Raw genomic sequence first — 12275 nt, forward strand, 5'->3', positions numbered from 1 at the left:
TCAAATCTACTCTGAACCTGTGGATCTGCCTGCTTCTTTCAAAACCTATTCTCATTTATCTGTCACCTTGGAAAGGATCTGATAAACAAATGCACCTTTGGATGTTGAGTTAATTGCATTTTTAATGTTAACTTTAAGAGCTAAATCATTGACCAAAGTAATGATTTATAAAGATAAAATTTCAGGCATCAGGGGTAGTTTAGTGGGAAAATTACCATAAAATCACACCACATAAGCAGTTGCCAACCTTCACTGTGGCATAATCAAAGATTGGAACAGACAGTAGAAATTCTGACGTAAGTCCCTGACTTCTTCTTGCTTTGCCCTCCAATACCTATTTTGAATATCTCTGCCTCTTTCCTTTAGTCTTCTTTAGTAAAGATTTGGTGAGTGATCCCTGTACTGTACAATGAAAGAAAAATTATGAGCCTGTGAAAAGTACAGGCAAGTTATCAGATCTATACCAGCATCGTGAAACTCTTCCAAGACCCCTCAATCCTGATTTAGGTATATTCCCATTCTAATTTGGGGTCCGTGTACTGAATCTAAGACATACCTCATGAACTCCCAGAGCTAAAAAGGAGATTATCTAGTTCAATTCTGTTGTTAATGAAGAAACTATGGCCCAAGGAAATTATTCTTGAACTAATTTCTTTTGCTTTCCTGATCTTGAATATTGGGTCCTTACCTCATTTTCAGATTTTCTGATTTAGAAAACAGAGACACTGTAGAAGCTTTCTATAACTTTTTAGAGACATTTGTTATTTGGGCTATTCCTGAAACAGCAAATGTACCAAAATTGAAGCATTCAAATAAAGATTTTCCTCCCTTGTATTCAACAGTTTTTATTCAGAATGTTTCTGGAACTCATATTTATAAATTGTGTGTAAGGCCAATTTGTAAATAACACCAGAAAATTAGTCTCATTGCTTTGTAAACACATCTTAGTTTTGACCAGAAGTTATGTTACCCAGTTTGATCACTTACCTTTTTTTAATACTAGATCTATCTCTGAATGACTTTAAACTGTTTTCAGAAATCAAATTACTTTCAAATGATCAAGATTTCTTACCACTTAGCAAATTCCAAAGAATATGCCTCAGTCCCTGAAAGCGTTGCCAACAAAGAAATTCCCAAAAATATTTTGAGCAATAGCAGCACTGTTAGAATAAGCATATGGTCTTCCAGAGTGACTACTTTCAGCGTTTAGCTTTAATTTAGCTGCCTGCATTGATTAAAAAACAATCAGCCATATTCTTCCACATTAAATAATTCCTTGTAGTGGAAAATACTGCTTCTGCCTGTTACATCAATAAACATCTCTTAAGCTCCTACTATGTGTTAGGTTCTGGGGATAAAATGCCAAAAATGAGACCATTTCTGTCTTCAAGGAGGTTGCATCCAACAGGAAAAACAAAGCATACACATATAATAAATGCAAAATATATTAAGGTAATATGGAATTAGCTGAGGAACTAACAGTTAAGGGAGATAAGGAAAAGCCTCAGCTAAGCTTTGAAAGAAACTGATGTATTTCAGGCATGGGAAGCAGTCTGACGAGACAGACAGGAGGTAGGGAGCATAAACTATAATGATCAAAGAAGAGCAAACCTCATCTGTTTGCATCTTAGAGTACATGAGTAGAAGTAGTATGTAATAAGTTTGAAAAAATTAAATACACCCCAGACCATGAAGTGTTTTAAATGCCAAAGAGTTGTTTGTGTTTTGTTCTAGAGTCTTACAGGATTGGTGATCAACGTAGACTTTAGGAATAGCATTGACATGTTGTGGAGGATAATGGATTGGAAAAGGGAGAGATAACATAGAAAGACCAGTTAGGAAGCTATAATCTAGGTGAGATGTGTTAAGGGACAGAATCAGGAATTTAGTCATGTGAGTAGAAAAAAATGGGCTGGATATAAGAAATGTGGAGATAAAAGCTACAAAACTGCCTAGTTAATCAGATAAGGAAATGAATGTGTTCTTTGACCTTCTTAATTCCACTAGGCTCAAGCTCGCTGTCACCGAATAGGTCAGAGTAAGGCTGTGAAGGTCTATCGTCTCATTACTCGAAATTCCTACGAACGAGAAATGTTTGACAAAGCCAGTCTGAAGCTGGGGCTGGACAAAGCTATCCTGCAGGACATTAATCGAAAGGGAAGCACAAATGGGGTGAGTATAACCACCTATGCTTTGTGAATGTCTTCTCTGCAGCTACATGGAGAGTAGTAGTGGAGTATGTGGAGTACCATTATAGAGTAATGTGGGCTTTTCTTGCCTGTCATCAGGTCTCAGTAAGCCTGACTCCTGGGTTCCAGACAAGTATTCATTTGCATCATTTAAAGCATTATTAGTTCTATACAGTCAACCTCTATATTTCAAAATACGTTGTAGTCATTGCCTACTTAATTCTTAAGCTTCATCTAGATAAGGGGTTCTTAACCTTTTTTTTGGGAGGTAGCTATGTGATATAGTAGATAGAGAACTGGGTCTTGGAGTCAGGAAGATCTGAGTTCAAATGTGGCCTTAGATCACTTACTAGCTTACTACCTGAACAGGTCATTTGACCTGTTTACCTCAGTTTGCTAAACAGTAAAATGAAGATAATAATAGCACTTACCTCCCAGGGTTGTTGTGAGGGTCAAATGAAATAATTATTGTAAAATGCTTGTCCTAGAGCATATGATATATAAATGTTTGTGTGTGTGAGAGATAACCCCTTTGACAATCTTATGAAGCTGGAAGAGTTTTAAATGTTTAGAAGACAACCCCTTCTCAGAGGTTATTAAGTGCATAAAATAGAGAGGATTGCAGAAGAAAATACTTATATTGAAATGTTTAAATGTTTTAAAAGAAGATCCCTTCTCAGAATTCTATTTTTAAATGCATGCAATACATTGGATTACAGAAGAGAATAGTCATATTGATATAGTTATCAAAAAATTTTAAGTTTATGGACCCCAGGTTAAGAATTCTTATCTTAGGGGGTAATTAAGATTTATCCAGCTGCATTTTACAGATGAAGAGAAGTGTATGATAAATTTCATGATAAGCAATTAAAAAGCACTTTATTATTACCATAGCAGTTTGTCTAAGGGAAATGTTAGTGTCTTAGTAGACGTTAGTGAGGGAAAAAAGAGAGTAAAAGGAAATTCAAGACCAAGAGCAGACAAGAACGATAAGCAATGTTAAAACTACTCTGTTAACTTTTAATTTAAAAAAACAGCAACAATCAGGCTGTATGTAAGGAAGAGTCACGGCTTCATATGTAGCCCTCTTTCTGTCCCTTTGTGTAGGAAAATGGTCATGTTTGTCATTTGTCAAGTTAATAATAAGAAGGAAATTTTTTAGTTTTTTTTATCCAGCAAGTGTTTTTTCTCCTTCAGATTTATTTATTTATTTACTTTCAATTTTCAGCAGTCACTTCCATAAGTTTTAAATTTTCTCTCCCTGCCACCCAAGATGGCATGCAATCTTATATGGGCTCTACACATACATTCTTATTAAGGACATTTTCACATTAGTCATGTTGCATAGAAGAATTAAAACTAACAGGAGAAAGCATGAGTAAAACTAAACAAAGCTAGACATAACAAAAGAGAAAATAGTCTGCTTCATTCTGCGTTCTGACTCCATAGTTCTTTCTCTGGATGTGAATGACATTTTCCATCATGAGTCCTTTGGAATTGTTTTAGGTCCTTGTCTTGCTGTGAAAGTCTAAGTCTATCAAAAACAGTCCTTACGTACTATGACTGTTACTGTGTATAATATTCTCATGGTTCTGCTCCTTTCACTCAGCATCAATTCATGTAAGTCTGTCCAGGCCTCTGAAGTCTTCCTGTTCATCATTTCTTATAGCACAATAGTATTCCATTACATTCATAATGCCACAACTTGTTCAGCCATTCCCCAGCTGATGGGCATCCCCTCAATTTCCAACTCTTGGCCACCACACAGAGAGCTGCTATAAATATTTTTTACATATGGGTCCTTTTCTCATTTTTATGATCTTTGGAATACAACCCTAGAAGTGATACTGCTAGGTCAAAGGGTATGCACAGGAAATGTTTTTTTTTTTTTAAAGAAATTGTTGGGAATTAACAACACAGTGGCTATTACTATAATTTATTAAGCTGTAAGTCCACCTTTTTCTTGGAAAATTTGAACACAAATTTCCCTACATTTTAGTCATATACTTCTGTTTCTCGTGTCTTCATTTTTCCAAAGAGCCACACCTAAGTGATGAGTCTCTTTACTTTTGTTGGGGAAGGGGAGTTGTAAAATTGAATGACTTGAGCCACGATGGCAGAGAAAAGGCAGGGGCTCATTTGAATTCTTCCAAATTCCCCTCAAAGCAACTTTAAATAATGCCTCAAAATGAATACTGGATTAGTAGAACCCACAAAAGGATGGGGTGAAACAATTTTCTAGTCCAAGACAACTTAGAAAATTGGCAGGAAATGAATGTCACACTGAGGGTGAGAGCAGAGTCCAGGTAAACACAGATTTCCCCAGTACAGGCCAAGCCTCAGGAATAAAAGCAGTAGGCCTTGGGGCATAATCCCAAAGTAAAGAGGAGCACTAGCACCACAGAGCTTGTTACTGCAGGAGAGTGGGAACCCTGGTCATAGTTCCAAAGTGGAAAAGAGTGCTTGTGGTCACTCGCAGACCAGAAGAGCAGTAACCACACATCTCTTTAGGTAATACCACCTTGTAAGAACTAAAAACTTGCAACCTTCTCTCCCCCCAACCCCTCAGAGCTAGCTGTGAGAATAATAAGAAAGACCTTAAGCTTGGGATAATGTCCCCTCTACCCTGGGAGCAGAGACCTACTTTAACATAGAGTAAAAAGTCAAGAAATATGCTAGAAAAATGAGGAAACAACAAATAAAGAACCTAACCATAGAATGTTACTATCGTGAAAAGGAAGATCAAAGCACAAACTCAGAAGAAGACAACAAAGTCAAAACTGCCACATCCAAAGCCTCAGAGCAAAATGTGAATTGCTGTCATGCCAAGAAGGGATTCCTAGAAGACCTCAAAAAGGATTTGAAAATCAAGAAATAAGAGAAAAACCAAGAAAACCATTTAAAGAAAAGAATCAAAAGCTTAGTAAAGGAGACATGAAAAATACTAAAGAAAATAACACCTTAAAAAAATAGAACAGCCTAAATGATAAAAGAGGTTCGAAAATCAAATGAGGAGAAAAAGGCCATGTAAAGCAGAATTGGCCAGATAAAAAAAGAGATATATAAAAATGCACCAAGGAGAAGAATTCCTTAAAAAAGAGAATTGACCAAATGGAAAAAGAGGTACAAAAATTCACTGAAGAAAAGAACCTCTTAAAAGTTGGACAAGCGGAAACTAATGCCTCCATGAAACATCAAGAAACAAAATAAAAAGAAGAGCAAAAAATAGGAAAAAATGTGAAATATCTCAATGGAAAAATACCACCACTAAAAAATAGTGAAAAAAACAACTGACCTGGAAAATAGGTCGAGGAGAGAGAATTTAAGAATTATTGGACTACCTGAAAACCATGATCAAAAAAAAGACTAGACATCATCTTTCAAGAAATTATCAAGGAAAACTTCTGATATTCTAGAAATAGAAAGTAAAATTGAAATGGAAAGAATCCACAGTTCAATCCTGAGTTACATCCCAAAAGTAAAACTCCCAGGAATACTAGAGCCAAGTTCCAGAGCTCCCAGATCAAAGAGAAAAAAAATTTTCAAATGTTACTGTATCTTATTATTCTAATGAGTATATCAAATCAATGCAGGACAGGAAATTTAAGTTTTAGTCTGTGATAATGGGCACAAATAAAGCCATTTTCTTACCAGGAAATAGGGTTTTCTTTGTATTTCTTATTTGTAATCATACCTCAGCACTATTCAGCATCCATTAATCAGACATTTACTGCCAGTTACTCAAGAAGATAGATTTTTTTAAAAGACAAACACACTGTGTTTGCACAGACCTAAAAGTCCAGGAGGATAGATAATATATATACACAAATAATATGTTATAAAGTAGAATATGATCAGGGCACAAGAGGGGCATAAACAAAAGTGCTACAATAGTGGGAATAAGTTAAGAAAGGAGAGTCTTTTTAATGCAAAAACTGACATTACTGCCGATATTTAGCTTTCCTAGTCCACAGTTTTCTCATCTGCAAGATGAGGAGGTTTGACTCAATGACCTTTCAGGTCCCTTCCCAGCTCTGAATCTACTTATTTTGTATAAAACACCCTTTGTTCACTCATATAGTACATCGAGACATTTTTAAATTTCATTTTATTTTTTTCCAATTACATGTAAAGATTCTTTTGCAAAATTTTGAGTTTTAAATTCTTCTCCCTCCCCTCCCCTGTCATTGAAAAGGCAAGCAGTTTGATATAGGTTATACATGTGCAGTTAATACCAAGCATATTTTCATATTGTTCATGTTAGGGAAAAAAACTCAAACAAAAGAACCCAAGAAACATAAAGTAAAAAACAATCTGTTTCAATCTACATTCAGACTCCTTCAGTTCATTCTCTAGAGGTGCATAACATTTGTCATGTTCAGCCCTTCAGAATTGTCTTGGGTCATTGTATTGCTGAGAATAGCTAAGCCATTCATACTTGTTCATTGTGCAGTATTGCCATTACTGTGTACAATATTCTCCTATTTCTGCTCACTTCTCTTTACATCAATTCACATAAATCTTTCCCATCTGGACATTTCTTTAAGGATATTTTCAAACTGAAGAAATCAAAATGTCAGTTCTGCCCTTTTCAGGAATATGTGTATGATTTTTCTTTTGTTTTAGTGATTTTGTGATATTTGGCAACAATCTCAATCACTCAATCCTGGGGCATTGTGTCATGCCCCAGAACTTGTGTATGTCAAGTTCATAGTAGAAACAATTGTCAACTCAGTGTAAAAATTTAATTCCTTAAAAATAGTGCTTTTGCTTTTTCTTTCTTTTTTTCTTTTTGGCTTAGGTGCAGCAGCTCACAAAGATAGAAGTGGAGGACTTGCTTCGGAAAGGAGCTTATGGAGCCTTAATGGATGAGGAAGATGAAGGTTCCAAATTTTGTGAAGAAGATATAGATCAGATTCTGCAAAGAAGAACCCACACCATCACCATCCAGTCTGAAGGGAAGGGATCTACCTTTGCCAAGGTACAGGGCTTTCTTACTAATCACTTAATTCCTCTCCTGCCCTCTTACCATCAGTCTTCTCTGGCTCGGACAGTTTTTTCTTTGGCTTTTACCAGCCAACATTCTGGTTCTAATACACACAAAAATTGTATGTTGGAGTCCATATGAAAGTGTGTGGTTATACACCCCCATTCCAACTGCTGCTCATTCAAAATTCAGTTCTTCACAGCCAAGACAGAAAAACATTTCAGACTGAAGTTGAGTGTTCAAAACATCAAGTATCTTGGTGTAATGGTCCATAGATATATTCCAGCAGGGTGACATTTGAATCATGAAACATATGAATGAGCATTCCTTGATTAATATCTAAGAATAGAAGTTCTTGTGGACAGTTGAGTTTTAAAAATAACAAAAGTTTGTATTGTATGTGCTTATGTATTTTTAATTCCATGGAATAGGGATTTTACCTGAAATGATGACAGAGGTGACATGATGATAATGTATATTTATAAAGCTCTTCATATATATTTATTATTCAATATTATAACATCCTCTGTGAGGTGTAGGCATTATTTTCCCTATTTCACAGATAAGGAACTAGATTTAGCAATGATAACTGACTTGCTCACAGATCTGGTAAGTGGCAGAGACCAGACTTGAATCCAGGTTTTCTCTTCTCTTTTTTGCCTTTTTTTTTAAAATTAAATTGTTTTGCTTGTTTTCAGTGTTCTACAATCACTTCCATGAACCCAGGTTTTCTGACTTGTAGCCTAATGCTCTTTATACTTTGGCAAGATGACTTCTCAATTTTGTGTGGCTACCTAAATCCTCTTTTTAAAAAATGAACCTTTTCCTCTTAGAGTATTAGATTTGTTTTTCATCAGGTTATTTTATGCTTTAATTTATAAAGAGAATGGTAGTAATACTTGTCAGTGAAAATAAAGGCCAAGTAGTACATCTCTATAGAGTTAACCCTTGCAAAGTTGCTGCCTCTAGATTTAGGGAACTCAATAGATAGTGTTGGGCCTGAATTCAGGGAGACTTAACTGAGTTGAAATCTGGCCTCAGGTACTTATGACCCTGGGCAAGTCATTGAACCCTTTTTGCCTCTGTTCATTGTCTGTTTAAAATGAGTTAGAGAAGGAAATAGCAAACCACTCATGAAGAGCTGGACATGACTGAACAACAGCAGCAGAAGTGTTCTTTTTTCCTGTTTGAAGAGAGATGGGCTGAGTTTGAACATTCAAATCTGAGTTACTGTTCAGTGAGTCTGTAGATCAAACTGAAGCTTTTCACTTTGGCTTTTAATAAACGAATAGACTGGAGCATTCTGTACCTTCATCTGTGATATTCTGTTAAAAGTTTTGGTTTTGAATGTGTATGAAAAAACTCAAGTGTGTTACAAGTTCATGGTTTTTGACTACAGTTTGTTGATTTACTGTTGTCTTCTTCACAGGCTAGCTTTGTGGCTTCAGGGAATAGGACTGATATTTCCTTAGATGACCCCAACTTTTGGCAGAAATGGGCTAAAATAGCTGAACTGGACACTGATGCAAAGAATGAGAAGGTAGAGGGTCAAATATGTTTTGGTTTATATTTCTGTATTTCTGTGTTGTCAGGACAAAATATTAGAGCAAAAGCATAACCAAATCTGAATTTTAGTGCCAGAAGAAAACTTTAGTGATCATGTGATCCACACTTCCTTCCCCCATAGACACACTCTGATATCTTTACTTTTAGTTGGTATTTTGTGTCTCATTTTTAAATAAAGTTTATTTTTTAATACAGTTTAATTATCAATTTTTTTAAAGTTAAGCTTAAGTTTTAGCTTAGTTTATTTGATGAATAAAAATGGACTTTATATTTGAATATTCAATAAATGTCATCCTTAAAAAAAAAAATCCGTGTGTACATCCTATGAAATGTGCTATGCATGCCTGTGTTTATGGATGAAGAAATTAAGTCCCTGAGAAGCTTAATGACTTGCCCTCGATCAGGGGTGAGAAACCTGTGACCTCAAGGCCACATGTGACCCTCTGGGTCCTCAAGTGTAGCCCTTTGACTGAATTCAAACTTCACAGAACAAATCCTCTTAATAAAAGGACTTGTTCTGTAAAACTTGAACTCAGTCAAAAGGACCCAAGGACATAGAAAGCCACATGTGACCTCGAGGCTGCAGGTTCCCCAGCCCTGCCCTAGATATACAGTGGGTTAGTGGAAGAGCCCGGTTTTAAAATTCAGTTCTTCTGTTTCTCTGCTCAGTGTTCTTTACATTTTACCTCCCTACCCCATGTCCTACCTAGATACAGACACAATGAAAACATTGCAAGATTCCAAAGGGGCATCACAGCTGTCTGCCTTTTTGGATCCCTGAAAGGTGAAAAAAGGATTACACAGAATACTTAAAATGTAGTTCCCGTTTCTGCATGTTTCTTCTTCTGATGGAGAGCTAAATTTCTTGAAATAGAAGAAACACAGAAACATCTCTTCAGTCATTCATGAACTTAAAGCTTTAGAGTTTGAAGTGATTTTGGAGATTATCTAATCCAATTTCTTAATTTTGCAAATGCGGGAACAAAGACCTAGAGCTGCTAAATGACTTGTCCGAGGTCCCAGGGAGGCAGTAAATGGCAGGGCTGGAATTTGAACCGATAGCCCATGTGCTTTTCATTGTGCTCTGCTGTCTTTGAATAATGTGGGGTTAGAAGCAACTAACCATTCAGTGACTAGCACCCCAGTGAAAAGTCTGCTTTTAGAAGGGAAAAGTAAATAGAAAAGCATGGGATTTTCTTTATGGCTTAGTCCTGTGGTAGAAGTTTCCCCAAGAACCACATACAGGTATTTAACATACTTAGCAAAGATATATTCTCATTGTAATTTCTGTGTTTTGCAGTTTTGTTATGCTAACATAGACTGCATCTGTTTTCAAGTAATTTTCTAGTGGAAGAGTTTTATTGCCACCTTCTAGTTTATTACTTCTGGATTTTTTTTTCTGCTTTCTCATCCAATCATTTTATCAAACTCAGTTCCTTATATAGGTCAGGGGACATGCAGCACTAGGGAATTAGGACAGAGGGCTCCAGAGCCTAGAACGGAGCCCATCAAAAAAGAAAATGACTCAAGATTAGCTTACAAACTATTGCTACCTGTCCTGGATGGCCTTGCAGATTGTCCTTCATTGCTACAGTCATTTAGAGTTTTCATGGTGTAATAAATTCTTCCAACTTTTTAAATGGGAACCAGAAATGAATGTTTGTTCCTGAGCCATAATTTAGTGAACACTAATATTCTGATAATGATATGGAAGGCTTGGCACCATAGACTCTTAGACTTCTTACCTCAGATGTCAGTCCAACAACTCTCCCTTTACAACACCTCTGAGAGATCATCTCCTTCCTGTTTTGATACTTACTGTGACAAAGAACTCACTGCTAAAATCAGGATAGTGCATCAAGTAAATGAATTAAGGCTCAGGAGGTAGTTCTAGCCCTTTTTCTCCAAGTCTTTCTGTATATTAGTTTTTATGAATCTCTGTCCCTCACTTTATCAACTCACCTTAAAATATAGTATACAGAGACACACCTGCTTATGCCTTGCAATACCCCCTCTACAGCCATAGCTGAATCCACCAGATCCTTTCTGGACTCATGAGCCAACTTCCTCCTTACTCCCAGCCACCAACAGTCACAGCTATCTAGTCACAAGACCTCCAGAATTCTTCTGATCCAGCTTCGTTTCACCAAATAGATGCACTTTAAACTTTCCATTCTTAGAGATTTTCAAGAACAGTGTTAAAGGCTTTAAAATAAATAAAAGTACCTCACATTTACTTTGAGATTTACAAAGCCCTTTCCTCACAACAATCCCATGAAGCAGGGCAGATACAATAGCATCTTGCTGAGGATGAAGCTGAGTCCCAGCGAGGTGAATGCCTTTCCTGGGGTCTTCTAGCTCCAGTTCCAACATTCTTTCCACTTCACTGTGTTTGTTGTCTCCTTATTAAACTTACTCATTGTTTTAGAGTCAGGTTCCTCTTTCTTTGACATAGGGGAGGAAAATAGCTTTTATGTCCTTAGTGACATGATGCAAGACTTTTAGATCAATATAAACAGTGTTGTTGTCCGTGTTTAACTTGGCTTTAGCCAGTGAGGCAAGCATGGAAGACATTACAGGAATCAAGAGGGAAGACTTGAGCTATACGTGGTAGGGGTTAGGAAAGTCATACTGGCTGACCTTGAAGAAAATGTCCTTTGAAGCTATATCAGTAGGTGAAATCCTGGAACTAGAAAGGATATTTCTGTGAAAGGCTTTTCTATAGTTCAACTATCTAAGGCACTGTCACTGAAAAATGGATAATGAATGAGTCAGAGTGAGTGGGAAGTTCCTTAACAGATAGATGGAAGGGCGATTGATGGTGTCTCCAGAGTTTAGTTTGCTCTCTTCCTTCTGAGCTAAGCATCTGGGGTCACCACTGTGGTTTCTTTTGGCAAGATCAGGCTGCCATTTTGGATCCCATGGACATTTTTTCTTTCTGAACCTCTCTAAGACTGGTTGCAGCAGCAGCAGATAGCTGTGGACAGCACTAGGGACTAGGGAGCACATATTTCAAAAAAAAAAAAAAAATACAAAGAAATTCACTCTGTGCTTGTAATGGGATGGCAGACTTAATTTAAGAGAATTCCTCCTACTCTTCCTACTATGATAAGATTTATGTTTTGGGAGGCAGGCAGGGCCCGGGGTTCTTTGAGAATGGCTCTTTTAGATGCAAAGAGGGCTGGCAAAGGATCTCTGCTGTGTGTGTGGATGAGAAAGAAAGAGAGAGAAGAGGTGCTTCTCCCACAACAGCCCCCTCTCTGTCTCTAGGAAAGCTTAGTGATCGACCGGCCCCGTGTGAGAAAGCAGACCAAACACTACAACTCCTTTGAGGAGGACGAGCTGATGGAATTTTCTGAGTTAGACAGTGACTCTGATGAAAGGCCCACCCGATCGAGGCGGCTAAACGAGAAAACCCGGCGCTACCTCCGGGCAGAATGCTTCCGGGTAGAGAAGAACCTGCTCATCTTCGGGTGGGTATCTGTTATGCCTGCCTGTTCCTCTCTGTCACGCCAATCCCGCAGGGTTTATTG

The 12275-nt window shown here is 37.2% G+C and overlaps 1 protein-coding gene across 8 annotated transcripts in view; it reads left to right on the top strand.

Annotated features, from left to right (window-relative positions):
- The window catches only part of CHD6 (chromodomain helicase DNA binding protein 6), a 186915-nt gene that overhangs the window by 126317 nt on the left and 48323 nt on the right, over positions 1 to 12275 (top strand). For all 8 annotated transcript variants that reach the window (XM_072631470.1, XM_072631477.1, XM_072631474.1 and 5 more), the window contains exons 18-21: positions 2008 to 2172; positions 6991 to 7170; positions 8606 to 8716; positions 12013 to 12215. In XM_072631470.1, coding sequence (XP_072487571.1) covers positions 2008 to 2172; positions 6991 to 7170; positions 8606 to 8716; positions 12013 to 12215 — 659 coding nt within the window. The remainder of the gene's footprint in view (positions 1 to 2007; positions 2173 to 6990; positions 7171 to 8605; positions 8717 to 12012; positions 12216 to 12275) is intronic.

The sequence above is a fragment of the Notamacropus eugenii genome, chromosome 1 (assembly GCF_028372415.1).
Source record: "Notamacropus eugenii isolate mMacEug1 chromosome 1, mMacEug1.pri_v2, whole genome shotgun sequence".
Lineage (NCBI taxonomy): Eukaryota > Metazoa > Chordata > Mammalia > Diprotodontia > Macropodidae > Notamacropus > Notamacropus eugenii.